The 20778-nt window shown below is 38.9% G+C and overlaps 1 protein-coding gene across 10 annotated transcripts in view; it reads left to right on the top strand.

Annotated features, from left to right (window-relative positions):
- PIEZO2 (piezo type mechanosensitive ion channel component 2) overlaps window positions 1–20778 on the top strand; it is a 221849-nt gene that overhangs the window by 52475 nt on the left and 148596 nt on the right. For all 10 annotated transcript variants that reach the window (XM_088675321.1, XM_088675325.1, XM_035124928.3 and 7 more), the window contains exon 3: window positions 19514–19639. In XM_088675321.1, the coding sequence (XP_088531447.1) occupies window positions 19514–19639 (126 nt within the window). The remainder of the gene's footprint in view (window positions 1–19513; window positions 19640–20778) is intronic.

The following is a 20778-nucleotide window of genomic DNA, read 5'->3' on the forward strand; positions in this document are numbered from 1 at the left end:
GTTCAGCAAGGCTGGGAGTGGAGTGAGTCAATGCACATGCTGGCATTACAACAAATTCCAAATGCCTGAAGAGGGATTAAGTCTATCAATATTATTTGTTTCCCTTCTAGTGAGGGATGAATTTGAATTGATGGTAAAGGCAGTTGGAATAAAGGAAACCATGAAGAAAGAGCTGAAGAGGAGAACATTATTTGAGACTTGAGAATGAAACATTTAATGCAAGATACAGCTGTCACAAAAATAGCAAAACAGTAATCCAAAAACGAATGCTTTGGATTGAAAGTTGTCAAACTGAAGCTACTGTGAATATTGTAGAATGCTGCCTTTGGATTATGCTATCTGCCAATGGTCCACAAATAATGAAGATAATAGTAACCCATGTCCTTAGCACTATTTTCTCAAATCAGGCTCCTCTGTGGATTAGACAACAGCGCCACCCGTGTCCCAGGTGGGGATGTAGTCTTTTACAAATATTCTGTGTACCTTGTTCTGTACTTCAGTGTATAATTTGAAAATGGCAGCTTAGTTCCAGTGAATTATGTTTATTTTGACATTTGGATTGATAGAAGCAAAGTAATACAAACACCAAAGGTAGTGATTATGACTCAGTGTCTTGCTGCAGACTTCTGCTGGTAAATTTGCAGCTTTTACAGTTCAAAATACTGTTTCACAGTTTGTTCAAAATTGTACTGCCAAGTACATATTGAACAAGGAAGGTATATTACAGACTCGTAAATTATCTCCTTGATATTTCTTTTGCCCTTTTTGTGACAAGGCAAACAGAACCATAAACAGTATTCCACAACATAGGTTTATAGAATGCCATTATGATATCGGTGGTTTTATTTTGCAATTCCAGGTAACCACAAATGTTCAGTGTATATATGAAACCAACATGCCTTTCACACAGGAAGGACTCAACAAGCAACTCTTCCTTTCCCGGCTCTTATTCAGTGAAGATCTATAGTAATGCAACAAAGAGAGTGCCCTCATTGCTTTCCCAAGGGCCCCTGCTAGAAGTGCCCCACCACCCATTAAAGAACCTCTTTTTTCTGTGACTAAAACATCCAGTGCCTTCCCAAGGAAGCACCCAGAAATGGCTCATGGTTCAGGAAATCAAGCCAGAAAGGGTGCCATTTCAAAATGAATAGCAATATCTCATTTCTTACTCCTATGCTACCCTGGTTTCTTACATAATGACAAGTACCGAATTAGCAGCAAGGGAGAAGTCTTTCTGTTGATATTATTCAATATAATTTGATAGGTGCACAAAGAAATTATAAAACATGGTAATTATGTAAAGTAGTGCTGTGCTGGCATCCTTAGTGGAATATGGAATTACATTTTAGGAAATCACAGTTTGAAAGTCTAGAGATTCATTTCACCCTAGCTATGTCGTGCTTCCCCCAGGCATCAGGTAGATATGAAATAAGAGCAATGTGTGGTCTAAACCACTGAGCCTAGGGCTTGCCATCAGAAGGTTGGCGGTTCGAATCCCTGCAGCGGGGTGAGCTCCTGTTGCTCGGTCCCAGCTCCTGCCAACCTAGCAGTTCGAAAGCACGTCAAAGTGCAAGTAGATAAATAGGTACCGCTCCAGCGGGAAGGTAAATGGCATTTCTGTGCGCCGCTCTAGTTTCGCCAGAAGCGGCTTAATCATGCTGGCCACATGACCCATAAAAACTGTCTGTGGACAAACGTCGGCTCCCTCGGCCAGTAAAGCGAAATGAGCGCCGCAACCCCAGAGTCGTTTGCGACTGGACTTAACTGTCAGGAGTCCCTTTACCTTTACCTTTTAAAGTTGAAATGAAACCAGTTTTGGTGTGTGTCATGCCATTATGAAAGTGTGCTCAGAATCATGGAACTTCATTGTGTGTGTGTGTGTGTGTGTGTGTGTGTGTGTGTGTGTGTGTGTATGTTTGTAGGTATTAGTATCAGATGGCTTTTAAATATGTTAATTCTGGAAAGATAGCTAATAAATATCTGTCTGAAACAAATCAATGTGTAATGCCCAAATGAGCTTTAAATGCAATTTGCGGCACAATCCTGTGCATGTCTCCTCATAATTAAATTTCACTGAGCCCTGTGGGGCATCCTCCTAAGTAGGTAGGTATAGGATTGCAACCTTAATCTACTTTTCCTGCAGATATTTAATAAAATGCTAAGTAAATAAAATGCTAAGTAAATACAAAGATAAATGGATAAGATGTAAACTTAAAAAACCTCTTATTCATTTTTATGTAGCTGCGGATAAAACACTGAAATAAAAATTGTGGTCAGCTATTTATTTTTGCCACACTTGATCTCATGTGTTTATTCAGGCCTGTGCCATTGCAGTACTGGTATTTTTCTTCTACTGGATATTTGTTTTTGGATTAATAGTGAAGTAAGCTTTACTTTATTAACAATATTGTTAACTTGGTATGTTGTTTTAGGACCAATGTAGTGCTGCATCCCAAAAATTCTCTTTTCCATTGAGCTGTGGGACTTTGCATATTTTATGACCTGTTCCTCATATCCTGTTAAATGGGAAATGGATGTTATTTCAAAGGTGAGCTTGTGCTAACCACCCTTGTTGTTCAGAGACTGAGACAACCAAGCTGTCAGTCATAAGAATACATAAGAATGTACAGTACACTGAATTTTGGATTTGTGGTGAATATGTGTATGTAATGATATTGCATTCCTCTCCTTATCATGAGTTGCAATGTGGGATTTTCTCATTGAGCTTTAGAGCATCTTATACTTGTTTTAGGTGTAAGATGCCTAAACTTTTAGAAATCTATCTACCAATTGTCATGTGCTTATATGAATATGTTCATTGGTACTTCTTCAGTCCAAGCTATTATAGCCTGGCCATATGATCTAAGATGGACCCAAAGCATGACTTCCAAAAAGCAGGAAAGCATGCACCTAACCCAAATAAATTGACAGATAGTTGCATGTTTTGGGAACATAAACTAATTTCAAATATTCTCTTCATATGGTATGATATTTCCTCTGTGTACCAGTCTTCTCTTTGTATTGTATACTTCAGTAATCCCTTTGAAATTTGCTGTTCTTTAAGAGCACAATCCATCATTCTTCGTTTGTCTATCCATGCTGGCCACATGACCTGGAAGCTATACACCGGCTCCCTCGGCCAATAACGCGAGATGAGCGCCGCAACCCCAGAGTCGGTCACGACTGGACCTAATGGTCAGGGGTCCCTTTACCTTTATCGTATACCTTGCTTTTTCCTGTAGGACTAATTGCAGTCGTTAACAGTCGTCAACAGGGTTACCATACCCATTGAGTCAATCACCTATCTCCTACTACCCTTCTGAGAAAAACCCCACCCCACTTTCCCACTATATATAAGGGTCTAGTGACTTCTATTTCAGTGTATCTGAAGAAGTGTGCATGCACATGAAAGCTTATACCCAGAATAAACTTAGTTGGTCTCTAAGGTGCTACTGGACTATTTTTTTATTTATTGCTTCAGCAGCTTATCAAAATGTGGCTCTTGAGGAACAACTTTAAAGTTGATTGAAGGTTTTTATTTTTAAATTTAATTTTATCTTAAACTTTTTAGGGCTGGTTTTAAGTGCATTTATTTTTTTGATTTTTAGAAATGATATTAATGTTTGTTGATGTGGCCTTTATTGTGTTATGTGATGTGATGTGCTGTGCTGTGCATCACTTGAGTGCTCTTTTGATGGCAGAGAATCAGTATAGAAATGCTAAACAAATATTTTTCCGGAGAAAAAGCAGGTAGTGAAAGTAATTGCAGGGAGTAGGGAGGAGCCCACTAACCTTTCTAAAACATGGCTGTCGATTAATTTATCCCTTGACTTATCAGGAACTCTGCCACTTTGTAAAAAGATGTAATAATTTGAAAATATTGTTTTTTAAAATGCTAGGCATTGTCTTAAAAATAAAAGTGAAAGAAGCTTTGCCCATACACTTGAAATTTAATCAAATAATAATATTGTTCAAATATTATTCTATGGTGCTAGGTTACCGTAGTCAAAGGACTAAAACAATGTAATCAAAAATCTTTTCTAACGAAGGTTTGGGATTGTCACAATAGGGAGAAATGTTAGAATGTCTATTTATATAAATATTTTAAACCACTTTCCAGTTCAAATGCCTCTTGAACTGGTATACAACAAAAATCAATAGTAAAACATTTGGCCACCAACTTAGATAGCTTAAAAAGAGGATTAGGCAAATTAATGGAAGAGACTGATGGCTACTAACCATGATGGCTATGGTCTGTCTCCACAGTCAATGGCTCCTGAATACCAGTTGCTGGGAGTACTCTTGTGCTTGAGTCCTGCTTGGAGGCCTCCCACAGGCATCTGGGTGGCTACTGTGAGGACAGGATGCTGGACTGGATGGGCCTTTGGCTGGGTCCCACAGGCTCTGTATTTTTTCAAATACAGATTTTCATGATGTGGACAGGCAGGCGGGGTGGGTGGGGGATCAGTGGGCAGGAAAACAATTTTTTAGGGTAAATATATCCAAGTAGGACAGGGAATGACTCCAGTCTGAAACCCTGGGGAGGCAAGACTAAGCTACATATGGGCCAATGTAATACAGGACGGCTTTCTGTGTTCCTAATAAGATGACTCCTTGATCACAGCAGTCACAAAATTAAAAGACGCCTGCTTCTTGGGAGAAAAGCTATGACAAACCTAGACAACATCTTAAAAAGCAGAGACACCACCTTGCCAACAAAGGTCCATATAGTTAAAGCTATGGTTTGCCCAGTAGTGATGTATGGAAGTGAGAGCTGGACCATAAAGAAGGCTGATCGCTTTTGAATTATGGTGCTGGAGGAGACTCTTGAGAGTCCCATGGACTGCAAGAACACCAAACTTATCCATTCTGAAGGAAATCAGCCCTGAGCGCTCACTGGAAGGACAGATCCTGAAGCTGAGGCTATAATACTTTGGCCACCTCATGAGAAGAGAAGACACCCTGGAAAAGACCCTGATGTTGGGAAAGATGGAGGGCATAAGGAGAAGGGGATGACAGAGGACGAGATGGCTGGTCAGTGTTCTTGAAGCTACAAACATGAGTTTGACCAAACTGTGGGAGGCAATGGAAGACAGGAGTCCCTGGTGTGCTATGATCCATAGGGTCACGAAGAGTCGGACACGACTAAACAACAACAACAATAAGATGGCAATATGCTGCTTATTTTACATGCTATAAAGCAACACAATTTGATATGCAGGCAGAAAGAATATTCAAACCAACAGTGGCTCTTGATGTAACCTCTAAATCCACCAAGCCACTGCTAACTCACTGACATGCATTTTCCAGTCAATAGCCAGTATGCATGCTAGTTCAGGAAATAAAATCAGAGGGGTTGATATTGAATCAATGGTTCCAAATCAGCCTGTTTTTCTTGGGTAATTTAACACATTTATTTAAATCACCCGGATGTCAGATCAATCCACTCTCAACCGTATTAAGTGTAGGACCAAAATAGAAATTGGTACAACATTGGATATGTAATCTAATACTTGAGTAAATATTGGAACATGTGTTGCTGGCATGGTAGAAGCAGTGGTATTGTAATTCTTCATACCAGAATAAAGAACAAATGTATAGAAACCACAGAATATTAGCTTGGCTTCCCAAATTGCTTTGACATGCTTACTTCTTCCAAAATAAGTATGGCACAGCTCAATTCAAGATTTAGATTTTTGTCTTTTTCAGTAGCTGCCTGGACCTACTCCTAACTTGTAGCCGTTTTTGTTGGAGTCAAAAGATCAGGTGCCATGACTGAGGCCTTGGTGCTTGTAGGTTTGATAATAGTGTCATAGTACAATATATATTATCAGGGCTTTATACCAAACTTTCAGTAACACATTTCATATTAAATATTCTTAATAAAGTATGTTACCTCCAGAGGAAAATCACCAGGCCAAAATTGGATTATTCAGACACATTCAAACAACAGTGAATGAAGCAGACATCAGAGTTTCTGTAAGAAGGAAAGCTGGTGTAGCATCAGAATATTATTCAAATAGTATTCATTTGTAGCTGATGTAGTCCATTTGAGGGATAGCAAGAAGCCTAGGGTCAAATATTTTTATTTATTTATTTGAATTTCTTGAATTCCTGTTTTGTCTTGTCTTTGCTTTTATTCTGTTTTACTGGCTTTATGTTGTATTTTTTATTATATTGTTCATTGCTCTTGTGCTGTACATTGATTAGATGTTTTTAAAAAATTCATTTATAAGTGGTTTTTAATAAATATATATTGCATGAAGGCTTTTTCTCGAGTTCCCAGCATAGCCCTTGATGCCAAGATGCCCTCCCACAAACACACCATTATACATTTTCAGCTCCTTTCTCTCAGCTAAGATTTAGGCTGTGTACACATTACTGTTTACCCTGGCTGCAGTGCACTCCCACTGCTGGACTTTGAATCCTTGTACACATGTTGCCTATGAATGCAGAGCTATCCTGTGATTTCTTGAGAAATACTGGTGTTTGGTGCACTTTCTCTCAAACCAGCTGCAATCTGAAAGGAAAACGTAAACCACATTCAATTTGCAGTAGAAGCAGCAACATCATCATAACAGAGGTAGCAGTGAAGTTAATCTGCATTTGTCAGAGGCCAGTCAGGATGGCAGAAGTCAGATTATCTTGTGTTTCAGGAGAACTCTGCTCTCTGCAGAGTCCAGCCAGCAACCACATATGGTCTGAAGTGGTCTTTTCCAATCTGATGCCTTCTGTAATCTCTGATTAAATAGGAATACCAACCATGACCTATTGCCTCCACAGGAATCTTATTGGGAACCATTGGATCTTGTAGTTTTAACCCAAATTTTCAATAGCTTTGCTTGTAAGGTAGATAAGAAGTTCCTGTGTAGACAAGACAATATCTCCTTGAATTTTTCATTGTGGTATTCCAGCTATGTTGGAGCCATGAAGTCAGTAGTCTCAGTAAACATTAACATTCATTGGGTTTATGTGACTCCCTCCTATCCTCTCTTCTGGTGTTGCCATAAGAAAATAGGTTTTGTTTCAATTTTTGATTAATCACAGTTTATCATTATCATTATTGTTTTTCTAAGTCATAGTTACATATAAACCTAAACTTAGGTTAATACAAAGCTTGTGATCTGTTTGCAGCTGTGTCTAGAGTTGCGTCAGAAACAGAGTGTCAATTTTGTTATAGAACCCTCCTAATTGTTTTCAGGTGGCCAAATACATTACTGGCCCTTTACCAATGACTGGAGAATAGTTGGCTGGTGGTGGATACTGTGCTCACACTTCAAGTCTGACTACCTGTGATATGTGAACAGGCTTTTTGTTTCCACTCTATATTGCACACCAAGAGCTGCAAAAGGGTAATGATAGACTTCATTTGAAATCTGAATGACTTATCATTGCTATATAGGTGAAACTTGGAAAATTAGACTATCTTCGAAAAGTCCATTTATTTCAGTAATACAACTTAAAAGGTGAAACCAATATATGAGATAGATGCATGACATGCAAAGCAAGATAGGCCAAGCCTTTATTTGTTGTAGTTATTTGTCATTAGGCGGGTCAATTATAAATGGAATGTAATTAATGAAATGTAATTGTTGTTTAGTCGTTTAGTCGTGTCCGACTCTTCGTGACCCCATGGACCATAGCACGCCAGGCACTCCTGTCTTCCACTGCCTCCCGCAGTTTGGTCAAACTCATTTTCGTAGCTTCGAGAACACTGTCCAACCATCTCGTCCTCTGTCGTCCCCTTCTCCTAGTGCCCTCCATCTTTCCCAACATCAAGGTCTTTTCCAAGGATTCTTCTCTTCTCATGAGGTGGCCAAAGTATTGGAGCCTCAGCTTCACGATCTGTCCTTCCAGTGAGCACTCAGGGCTGATTTCCTTAAGAATGGATAGGTTTGATCTTCTTGCAGTCCATGGGACTCTCAAGAGTCTCCTCCAGCACCATAATTCAAAAGCATCAATTCTTCGGCGATCAGCCTTCTTTATGGTCCAGCTCTCACTTCCATACATCACTACTGGGAAAACCATAGCTTTAACTATACTTTGTCGGCAAGGTGATGTCTCTGCTTTTTAAGATGCTGTCTAGGTTTGTCATTGCTTTTCTCCCAAGAAGCAGGCGTCTTTTAATTTCGTGACTGCTGTCACCATCTGCAGTGATCAAGGAGCCCAAGAAAGTAAAATCTCTCACTGCCTCCATTTCTTCCCCTTCTATTTGCCAGGAGGTGATGGGACCAGTGGCCATGATCTTGGTTTTTTTGATGTTGAGCTTCAGACCATATTTTGCGCTCTCCTCTTTCACCCTCATTAAAAGGTTCTTTAATTCCTCCTCACTTTCTGCCATCAAGGTTGTGTCATCTGCATATCTGAGGTTGTTGATATTTCTTCCGGCAATCTTAATTCCGTCTTGGGATTCATCTAGTCCAGCCTTTTGCATGATGAATTCTGCATATAAGTTAAAAAAGCAGGGAGACAATATACAACCTTGTCATACTCCTTTCCCAATTTTGAACCAATCAGTTGTTCCATATCCAGTTCTAACTGTAGCTTCTTGTCCCACATAGAGATTTCTCAGGAGACAGATGAGGTGATCAGGCACTCCCATTTCTTTAAGAACTTGCCATAGTTTGCTGTGGTCGACACAGTCAAAGGCTTTTGCATAGTCAATGAAGCAGAAGTAGACGTTTTTGTGGAACTCTCTAGCTTTCTCCATAATCCAGCGCATGTTTGCTATTTGGTCTCTGGTTCCTCTGCCCCTTCGAAATCCAGCTTGCACTTCTGGGAGTTCTCGGTCCACATACTGCCTAAGCCTGCCTTGTAGAATTTTAAGCATAACCTTGCTAGCGTGTGAAATGAGCGCAATTGTGCGGTAGTTGGAGCATTCTTTGGCACTGCCCTTCTTTGGAATTGGGATGTAGACTGATCTTCTCCAATCCTCTGGCCATTGCTGAGTTTTCCAAACTTGCTGGCATATTGGGTGTAGCACCTTAACAGCATCATCTTTTAAAATTTTAAATAGTTCAGCTGGAATATCATCACTTCCACTGGCCTTGTTATTAGCAATGCTTTCTAAGGCCCATTTGACTTCACTCTCCAAGATGTCTGGTTCAAGGTCAGCAATCACACTACCTGAGGTGTACGAGACCTCCATATCTTTCTGGTATAATTCCTCTGTGTATTCTTGCCACCTCTTCTTGATGTCTTCTGCTTCTGTTAGGTCCTTACCACTTTTGTCCTTTATTATGGTAATCTTTGTACGAAATGTTCCTTTCATATCTCCAATTTTCTTGAACAGATCTCTGGTTTTCCCCATTCTATTGTTTTCCTCTATTTCTTTGCATTGCTCATTTAAGAAGACCCTCTTGTCTCTCCTTGCTATTTTTTGAAAATCTGCATTCAGTTTCCTATATCCTTCCCTATCTCCCTTGCATTTTGCTTGCCTCCTCTCCTCCGCTATTTGTAAGGCCTCGTTGGACAGCCATTTTGCTTTCTTGCATTTCCTTTTCCTTGGGATGGTTTTCGTTGCTGCCTCCTGTATAATGTTACGAGCCTCCATCCATAGTTCTTCAGGCATTCTGTCCACCAAATCTAAATCCTTAAACCTGTTCCTCACTTCCACTGTGTATTCATAAGGGATTTGATTTAGATTGTATTTTACTGGCCCAGTAGTTTTTCCTACTTTCTTCAGTTTAAGCTGGAATTTTGCTATAAGAAGCTGATGATCTGAGTTACAGTCAGCTCCAGGTCTTGTTTTTGCTGACTGTATAGAGCTTCTCCATCTTTGGCTGCAGAGAATATAATCAATCTGATTTAATGAAATGTAATAGCGATGCTTAATTTTTGTTTATTTTTTGTATTTTTGTAATTATTTGTTTTATTACTGTGGAATTTCCAAAAGAAAGCATTTGTAAAAATTAAAAGAAGAATAAAAAATAATAAGTTGCATTACTGAAATAAATGCACTTTTCGATGATCTTCTAATTTTCGAGTTTCACCTGTAGTTTTCTTACAACTTCAGTCATTAGAGAACATGATAAAATGAGATAAAACAGCAGAGCCTTGCACTGTGGCATTTAAAGACCTAACACATATACTGTTGCACAAGCTTTCCTGGGCCAAAACCCAATGAATAACACGCACGATGATATGTATTGTATTAATTGTGATTATACACCTTTGGGAAAATATCTAAATACTGTATGTGGATCCTCCTCATTCCATAATTGATAAGTAAGGTGTTCTCAGATGTTCATAGGAATGGGTTTTATTTGTTATGGAAAGAGTCTGGGATTTTATTGGTGTATGTGACAGGGAAGCTTAAATCTTTACAGCAATTCTTGGAAGTTGGAAAATGGGAACCACAGTAAAAATTCCTTTTATTTTTGTCATCCTTTCCACAGATCTCTTAAGTTAAATTACTTTCTCTTTCAGTTTTTATATATGTGCTTGATGATATTTTTCCTGTTGTCTTTTTTTTTTTGCTTTGAATTTGAGTAATACTAAAGCAGTTAATTATGGTCCAGAGAACTGATTTCTTTTTTAATACACTTAGTCATGGGCAACTAATGGCCTGACCTGTGGACTCTTGTACAAGTCAGTAATGTGTGTCGCTGTGGTTAGACTCAATGAGGAAAGGACTCTAAAGAACCATGAACATTGTATTTACATATCAAGATGCTCTGTGCATTTAGCATCATGCATATCCTGTTACACAGTTTGATTAATATTATACATTGGCAGTATATCACAAGGAAATCAGCATATCATAAAGAACTTGATAACCCATTTTATGGTCAGGCTTTGTATATGGTAAAACCATCAGACTAGGTACAGTAACTGCACTGTTAGTGCAATTATTACTGGTTTTTGGCTTCATAGTTAGAATTTTACTCCAAATTCTGACTTCGTAGTTTGAAAAAATGAGTAGAGTTTGTATTACTGGTATTTAGCAAACTATCATTTTAGAAGTGTATGTGGTTAGCACAGATTTAAAAGCCCTCTTTTCTACCAACATATATTTACTTAACAGTAGCACTTACTTTTATACTTTTCTTTGGGGGGGGGGGAAATCCCTTTCTTTTTCTGTAGTGTCTTCTCTTTTTAGATTGTTAAACCCTTTTTTAGATTGTTAAAGCTCTTCCTTTCAGCTCAATTGTTTTATAAAACCTGTTCTTTGGAGGTGCTTTATAGATAACAAATATTATTTAGAATGATTTAATTTTTAAACTGGAGATATAGAAAATATGAATGGATTGGTATGTAGCATATGGAAAGATAGATTAGATGCTGCTATTTCTGCCCAAGAAACACCATCTTTATTGTCTGTGGCTGCATTGTTGGGGGAAACTGGAGGCGCTTCCTGTTGGCCAAAAATTGTTGTTTTTTGTTTAAAGTGTATTTCTGCTGATACTCTAATCAACATTTTTTAGTCTTATCCATGCTGCTCTGGAATATTTGGCTGGTATGAGAGTAGGAATATTCTGCTGCAGTACTTTTGTCCTTTATGGTAGGACATTCCAGAAGGTGGCACTGGGAGACTATAGTTTCAACCCTGCAGGGTTCTGCTCTTTCCCTCATGGCACTTAACATCTACATGAAACTCCTGGGTCATCTAGTGTTCTGGAATGCTATGTCAGTAATATACTAATGGCACCCAACTCTGTTTCTTTTTTTCCAACTAATGCCAATAAATCTGTCCTTAATCAGTGTCTGGATGCAGTGATGGATTGGATGTGAGGTAACAAACTAAGACGTAATTCAGAAAGGACAGAAGTACTGATGACCAGTTCTGTGGGTTCTCCTCAGTCCCAACCCTCTGGAGCAGATTTGGGGAGGGTGTGAGAAACACATGGGGAGAGAAGAAATCTTGTGCAGCTGTAATAAGTTAATTGGATAACATCCTATATTATTAAGGTAATTTAAAATACTAAATAGAAAATAAATGGTTGGAGAAAGCAGGAGCAAATGTAGCATATTTATTTATTCAAATCCTCTTCTCAAACAAAATATGGCTAATGTTTGACATCCTGGAAGGCAAAAAAAAAAAATCTTATTGAGTTATGTCCATCCTCTGTTTCTTGACTACCTGTCAACTATTCCCTCAGTGATTCTGCTTGTTAAAATGCAGAGAGCTCCTGAAAACTTACTTCATGTCTGAAACTCTTCTGTAGGTTGCCCATGTCATTGTTCTTCTGGTCCTTCACGTTAATGTAAAGCAGGGGTCAGCAACCTTTTTCAGCCGTGGGCCAGTCCACCGTCCCTCAGAGCATGTGGTGGGCCGGACTATATTTTTGTGGGGGGGAATAAGATTATAGGGTCATAAAATACTGAACAAATGACCAGCACTGACTCAAGTGAAGGTTGAAGCAAAATTTAAAAAATCCTTCCAGTAGCACCTTAGACACCAACTAAGTTTGTCATTAGCTTTCGTATGCATGCACACTTCTTTGGATACCTTCTTCAGATATGCACACTTCTTCAGATACCTTCTTCAGGTATCTGAAGAAGTGTGCATGCACACAAAAGTTCATACCAAAGACAAACTTAGTTGGTCTCTAAGGTGCTACTGGAAGGATTTTTAAAATTTTGTTTCGACTATGGCAGACCAACATGGCTACCTACCTGTAACTAGAACTCTTTTTTTATAATCTATTTTTATTAATTTTCCAATTAAAAAACAACTATATCACATTCATTATTCCAAATTATACAAATCCATATCAATTAAACCGAATATTATGCCAAATCATATTAAATTTTGGAGTTCCCATGCTTCAAAAATTGGGGTTTTCTCGCAACTGTCTACTGCCGTCTTTGTTCTAAAGTCCAAATAGTCACTCAAAATCCATGATAATCCTGATCTTCCCCTGCAGTCACTAAAATATTTTCTTCTTTCATCCAATTTTTCCACCGCTGCTGAAATAAGCATCAAACGAGATTTCCCATATATTCATTCTCCTGTGTGAGTTTTAGTCAGTCCGGCCTCCCCATAAATCCCCATGAATCCTCTTTGTCTGGAGTGCTTTCCTCTTGCGTCAGTCTTTCAACACCAAACAGCGCCATCTTAAAAAGCTCAGATCACTTTCGTTTTCTTCTCAACGTTTTTTTTACAAACGATCATAGTAAAATTTACAGCTTTTCCAGGCATAGGCACAGCTGTCACATTATGTACAGACTCTTAATAAATTTATAGTTCTCCTTGCCCTATAGCTGAACTTAACTTCAGATCGCTGTTCAAATTCCAAGTGCGTCACACCTCATAAATCCAAACGCTTCCAGCCGCACTCCGATTGTCCAGTTGGAGGGGGGGCCCTCTCTTCAACAATTTTACAGCTTCTGACCATATAATATCAATAGTTTTATAAAGTCCAACTCACACAGTTAGGTTCCATTTCTCATTTGTTCCAAACAAACAGGACATCACGTCCGGGAAGGTATGAAATAACTCGTAGAGTGTATGGAAAAAATAAAAAAGACTCACTTCCCTTCTTGTGGCGTCCCAATCAATCTTTCTTGCCGATGATATACTCCCTCACTCCTCACGCTCAGCAGCGAAAATTCCTTGGCAATAAACAGAGCTTCTGCCCTTCCTTTTTGAAGCGAGTCCATGAATTTAAGCCCAATTATCTTCTTTAATCATGGAGATCCCGCTACACAGGTAGGCGTCCGGGAAGTTCCGCTCCTCCATAAGTGCTTTCAGCCCTGCCCCCCCCTTGAACATTCGGGGTGGGTTTAGGGGCATCTGCGGGCCTGCGGCCCCTCTCCGTAACCCCCGGAGAGGTGGGGAGGTTGCCATTTACTCCCCTAGCAACCGCCAAGTTCCTCATGAAGGTCGGAGGGATGGAAAAAGGGTCAGCCATTCCTGCGAGCGGAAGCGGAACTCTCACCTGTAACTAGAACTCAAGTGAAGGTTGTAGTTCATCACCAAAATCTTGTGTGATTGACTAGTGCATGAGCCGGATTGTAACTTGTTGTGTCTGGCTCCATACAAGGGTAAGATGCCATAGATTAGTTATTCTGGGAGAACTGATCACACACAGATGGTAAATTATTGACCAAAGTATTCAGGTTAATTTGTGGTCTTTGTTTCCTTGCATTGGTAGGTTTAGAGAATATTCTGCATTGTCTCAATACACCACGCTGTGTTTAGCATGCACAGGGCCTGAATAGGTATAATTAATTATTGTTGGGAAAACATGTCTTGCATATTTTGCATCTGCTGCCCTGCTGGGCCTTTCATGAACTGGTGTTTCCTGCTCTATTAGAAACCTTCTCCTGATTATGAGTTCAAAGAAGTTAATGTGCATTGTGTATTGAATATATTCTCTCTTTGACCCATTTAAAAGATTCTGGGTCCCTTGCTTCCTGATACAGACACATCTTGGTGATGCCAAATATCCTGAAATCTGATGGCATTTGATCCAGATCCCATGGTCGTATGTTCTGGCATATGCAATTATTCTGTTTGCTGTCTTGGTCATATTCTTTTGTGAGTGTTGTGTTGTTGGGTGGGAGTAGTGTATGTGCTTAATCACTGCTGTTCTCTAAGCATTATGTCCAGAAATTCAGTTTGGCTGTACAGCTATCTCCATTAGAATCTGAAGATCCCCTGGGGACAGGATATAGCACCACCCACTTCTGTGTCTGCTGGGAAGCAAGCTGTCTACAAGGCATTGATTCTTTACTCATTGTAGTAAAACCCAGTGAAGCAGGCCATCGAGATAGAAATGTGGCAGTGCCAGGATTTCCCAGAATGCCCATGGGATACTTTTTATTAGCAGAAAAAGTTTTCTTGCCAATTCATTTGTGTCTGCGGAGGCAACCAGCAGGAATACTTAATAGTGCTTTTACCACATTGAGTTCTTCTGCTTCATCTGTTCCTTTGAAATAGAAAGCATAATGCCAGTCTTGTTTGCTCTTCTTACCTCCAGCCATCTCACTGCTTTCCTTAATTTAGCATTTAATGTCTATGTTCAGAGTTGAATGCCAAGCAATAGTATGACCATACTGTGGTAACTGGTTATTTTATAATTAAAGCAGGAGACAACAAGGTCATCAAGCCCAGTAACTTCCAAGAGATTTATGTCTTTGTGCATCTATCCCATGAAGCCTATTCTATATAATTCAAATTTTAAATTCAAACATGTAAGTCATTCGTTCTTCTCCTTTTTGCCATTCTGTACACCAGTTTTTCTTTTCCATCTGAAAACTATGGATCCAGAAGTTCATTGACCTTTTTTCCTGAGATTTTGATTTGTTGTCTTGTGTGAGTTTTTAAAACAAAATATTTTGTACTTCTGTGTAACACAATAGTTTTCCTGAATATGTTGATAGGCACCTTTTGTTTCTTAGTGGCCCTGTTTTGACTCGAATCCTGTCAGCACTCAACCTCCTGAGTTTGCTGTTAGAGGGAACATGTGGTATCTCCACCAAAATGTTGGTGGGGGAGGAGTTGTTTCCAAGAGGGGGATCTTATTATCCCAGGACCTCCATAGACACTGCTCAGGCTTGTGTTCCAGAGAAGTCACTCTGCTGCTGCAAAAGTAGTGGTTTGACTTCACTCCCGGAGGCACACTCGATTGTCTCTCAGAACAGACGGATGCCAACAATTCTAGCAGTGCTTTTGTTTTTATGTGTCAAGGTTCTGACACGTGTTTAGAATTACCGCGAGCTTTTATTCTGTCAAACATTGTTATGTTTATCTTTAAGTGTTGAAAGTATGAATACTTTGTGAATATAGAATGCCAATGTAGCAGCTCCTCAACAGACTGATGAATTAACAACAATAATGAATAAAGACATAATTAGCAAGGGTGGGAGTTTTATGTTGACACTGTTCTGCTTATATGTAGGCCCCACTTATTTTCTTCATATGATCATCTATGCATCTAAATAATGGCACAGTAAAAAACCACAGAATTTACAGAGGCAGTTGGCACCCATTCATATGATCATATCTGCAGTTTCTCCAGCTGCTACAATCATGATCATAATTGCTTTATCCCAGGTAAGGGGCTTTATCTCAGGCAAGAGTTCATAGGATTGCAAGCCACATTATGTAAGTATATATATCATTTCCCGTCTTACATTATGTAGAATAAAGTATGATATCCTTTGTGAGTGCCAGTAAGAGCCTGTCTATTGTTGTTCGAAACATAGCATCAGTGAAGAATATGGCACCGTCTGCTGAACTTTTACTTCCTGTTTATAATGTTAACTAATATTTGAACTGAAAACGTTGGTTGTCATCTGTAGCAATGTCATGTACTTCCATGTTGACTTTACACACATTTCTGGAGTTTGTCTGCTTGGTTCGGCCCAGGGTGGATAAAAATCAATGATTTTTTTAAAAAAATCAAAAAAATCGGATTTTTTTGATTTAAATCGGATTTTTTTTGATTTAAATCGGATTTTTTTGATTTAAATCGATTTTTTTGATTTAAATTGGATTTTTTTTAAATAAAATGCTTTTTGAGGAAAACATATTACCATCCAAAGGTTATTCCATCATGAAATAAAGATTAGTTTTTTTAATTATGTAGTATAAGGTTGTACTGTATATGTTTAATTTTGGGGGTAAATAAATTCCATTAATCCATTCACCTCTTCCAGAGGTTTTTGTAAGATTATTGGGCAGTTTCTCTGCCTACAAGATATTATCACAGGTGCTTGGTTTACTTTTGCAGTTCTCAAAACTGAATTTGACTCAACAGAGATCACATGCCTCTTCTTCACAGCAAAAATGTTAAAACATGAACAGAGTTGAGAAAAAGACCTTAATCCTATTGTTCTACAAACCTATGAATACAGAAACAACCCCTTCAGTGCTAAGTTTCAAGAAGTTCAGTGAATAGAATAGAAACAATATTTTTCTGATTGTTTGGACAGTATTTAAGTTTTTCATGTGTAGACTGGGCTGACAGTCTAAGTTTCTTAAAATATATATATATTGTTTTTGTTTAGCCAAATTAGTTAACAAACATGGATGTTTGTTTAAGCAAATAACATTTGCTGAAATGTTATTGTTTCAGTTGAATAAATCTATTTAACTTGTTATTATTAAGGTAATGATTATTTTTCTCCTTCCTAAGTACAACAGTAAAGTTGTCCAAATATGAATGATTAACCTATTAAACTGGGGATAAAAAAACTAATATGAAAAGTTGTTATTCTAAAAATCTTCATCTACTTGCATAATAATGTTATACCAGCAAGAATTAGTCTTTATGATTTAAATCAACTATGATTTAAATCAAGCCTTACTGACTAGTGATTTAAATCGTGATTTAAATCGTGATTTAAATCAGTTTGATTTAAATCAAATCCACCCTGGTTCGGCCTGAAGAAGAGAGGCAAATCTGCTATCATTGAAGGCATAGAGAATAATCTATAAGGAAGCTAAACAACTATTGTCTCTCTACAACGAAAGCAGAACAGTAACTGGATACCCCTGATTCTGCACAGATGCAATTTAGCCCATTGTTACCTTTGTGACTAAGCGATATAATGACACTACACACCCAGTGACTATATCGGACATCATCAAGGGTTAGGTTTAAGAATACCATATTGGATCTAACAGCAATGCTTCTTTATTCTAAAATTTCCTCGTCAGTCTTTGCTAGGTGGTAGCAGGATTCCAGGGATTCCAGGCACTCACCCAGGGTCATGTTTCCATTGTGAATTCAGGGCACAGCAGAGGTTGTAGCTTTTTAAAATATATGATTTATTTTACATCTCTATACACTTGGAATTACATGGAGAGGAATAGATTTCACAGAATTACATCTCCAGGGTGTCTTTCCTTGCTTCTCTCACAGCTTCTGCCAACTTGTGTCAAGAGCAGTCAGCCATGCTGCCCAGTCTCTAGGTTGCAGCCTCTCCAGTCAGCAGCACCAAACCACAGAGCATGGGCCTAGAGTAAAGTTCTCTGTGTTATCCACCATATTTTGTTTCTGGCCTGTACCTGCCTGCCTCCACCTGCTCTGGTGGAGGTAGAAAGGCTTTGGGGGCCCTAAATGATTGAGACATAGGGCTGTGAGGTTTGCAGGAAAACCAATTTTGCAGTTCACATACTAATGGGTTCATGCTATGATGTCATCCAGTGATAATCATGCATTATACAGTGGTACCTCGACTTACGAAGATGATCCGTTCCGCGGCCATTTTCATAAGTCGAAGTCTTTGGATGTTGAAGTGCTGCTTCTGCGCATGCGCCAACAGCACGCGCCGCTTGGCGCAGAACGCATGTGCGGGGGAAAGACTTCTGGGGTTGTCGACTTCGGAAGTCAAAACCTTTGGAAGGCGAATCGTTCGGATGTCGAGGTATGACTGTACAGTGGTTCCTCTGGTTAAGGACTTAATTCATTCTGGAGGTCCGTTCTTAACCTGAAACTGTTCTTAACCTGTGGTACCACTTTAGCTAATGGAGCCTCCTGCCGCCGTCGTGGTGTGGTGCCGTGATTTCTGTTCTCATCCTGAGGTAAAGTTCTTAACCCGAGGTACTGCTTACAGGTTAGCGGAGTCTGTAACCCGAGGTGTCTGTAACCCAAGGTACCACTGTATTACCCCTAGATTTTATTTCATTCATGTGCCTTACTTGATTAGAAGTAGATACATGACAAGTTTGCTGTTTTTATGTTTTGAATTTTGAAAACAGTCCTCTGGAAATAATGAGAATGGTTATGCTGCAAGTCCTGTCTGACATAATATTTTGTTAACAAAATGGGTAATTTGCTTAGGCCAACTTATGAGTTAGAGAGTGTAACTGGCTTGAAGGGTGGAATTGTCTATTGATGCAGAGGATGCAGCTTCTAATACTATTCTGGGCACGAAAAGCTCTAAAAAAACAGGAAGTCCTGCAAAAGGTTTAGAGTGAATAGGCTTTTTCCTCTTATTTAGCTCCTGTTCTGTTTGGATTTCTGAATCTAGTTGTTTTTTTAAATCGTGCGTTTTTTGCTACAAATTTTATCCGAGCTTCCTTCTCAAGAAAGAAAGAAGATACCTCTTAGATTCATATTAATTATTCTTTTTTGAATCAGTACATTATCATAAGGAATGGGAAAAGGCAGGCTTAAAGATTTGTTATCATGTATTATCTGCAGAAAGGAAAAATAAATGTATGTGTAATCACATTTTTATTAACATATAGAAACAAATGTGTGTTTTGTGTATCATCAAAATAAATGTTTTACTCAATATTTAATTGAATTTGAAGAAGGCATGATACTCATATAGCCTAAATTTATCCCATTATATATATATATATATATATATATATATATATATATATATATATATAATGTTTAACTTTGGTGGAACAGGGTGCTAGAACTGTGAAGACCACACTGATTGGAACGTTGTTGGAAGTATTTCTTGTTTGTGCTTTTTTTTTTGCTTCATCCACTTTTACAATACATTTTATATGCATAAATATTTTAGCACTTCTTGCAGTTTTATGTATGCCAATGTTTTTTGTCACATTAACTAGTGTTGAATTGTGTTTTGTGTCTTTTAGGGCATACAGGCCGGTTACTAAAATCCTTGTGCTTCATGAGTCTAACATTTCTGCTTCTGCACATCATATTTCAAATCACAATAAACAGCCTTGAAGCTGGTAAAAGTATTAAACCTGATTATAACTGTGAGTATCCTTTTTATTTTTCCAATGTTCTTCACAGCTCTTTATGTAGGAAGGATATTGTGACTATTAGCAATAGTGGTTTTGTTGTCATGGTTGCTAGGATTTGTCGTAATTCTGCTTCAGGAAAGTGCTTTCTTTAGGATTACGGCTATGTAATTTGTAAACAAAATTAAGTTTTTCAAAGCTCTCAAGATGCATTTCTTTCACTTCCTTGTTTTATTTTGTTTTCTACTATGTGTAGAAAATAGCTATGTGTAGTTGGAGACTTCTTCTACAGAACCTGTTGAAACTGAGCATAACTGCTTTCCTTTTGGTAGACAGGGGCCACACTTCTGCAGTAAGTTCCATGACAACATGTTCTAGGGGGACAGTCATTTAGGGTGCCTATAATATTTGCCTCTTTGTCATGACTAGAATATGCATTTATCCAGTGTATGGTTATTGGAAGTTACCTGCTATTAAAGCATAATTACCTTTGATATTCCTCTGATTCCTTTCTCCATAGAAAGATCACCTGATAGTGTATTCTCCATATGAAATTTTACATAGCTGCCAAGTCTCCCGTTTCCCCTGGGAAAACCCCTTTTTTACTTACCTTTTCCCGGTGGTCCCCCGTATCACTTCGTCTCCCGTTTTTCTCCGTTATTTTCTCCTGCCGGTGGCCATTTTTTTCCTTTCCGATTTCTATGGGCACCAAAAATGGCCGCTGCCAGCTTCAAAAGTCGCATCTACGCATGTCCGGAAGTGCATAGACGTGACTTCCGGTGTTGGCGGCGGCCATTTTGGTGCCCATAGATGGGTGGAGTGACACCGGAAGTTGCGTCGGCGGACTTCCTGACATGCGTACAAGCGACTTTCGGAGCCGGCGGCGGCCATTTTGGGTGCCCATAGAAGGGCAAAGCGACACCGGAAGTTACATTGACGCAACATCCGGTGTCAAATGGCTGCCGGTCCCGGATTCTGCAGTCCGGAACATGGAAGGTAAGAATTTTAGGGTCTGTTGTTGCCACTTACAACAATTGTTTTGAGATTTCCAGTTTGTTTGACTCCATGCCTTCACTGTATGTTCGTCCCTGCTGTTTCTGTAGAGTTTATGTCAAGACATAATCATATGTTTGGCTTGCAGTTTTCTACCATTG

This window comes from Zootoca vivipara, chromosome 8 (assembly GCF_965207765.1).
Source record: "Zootoca vivipara chromosome 8, rZooViv2.hap1.1, whole genome shotgun sequence".
Classification (NCBI taxonomy): Eukaryota; Metazoa; Chordata; class Lepidosauria; order Squamata; family Lacertidae; genus Zootoca; species Zootoca vivipara.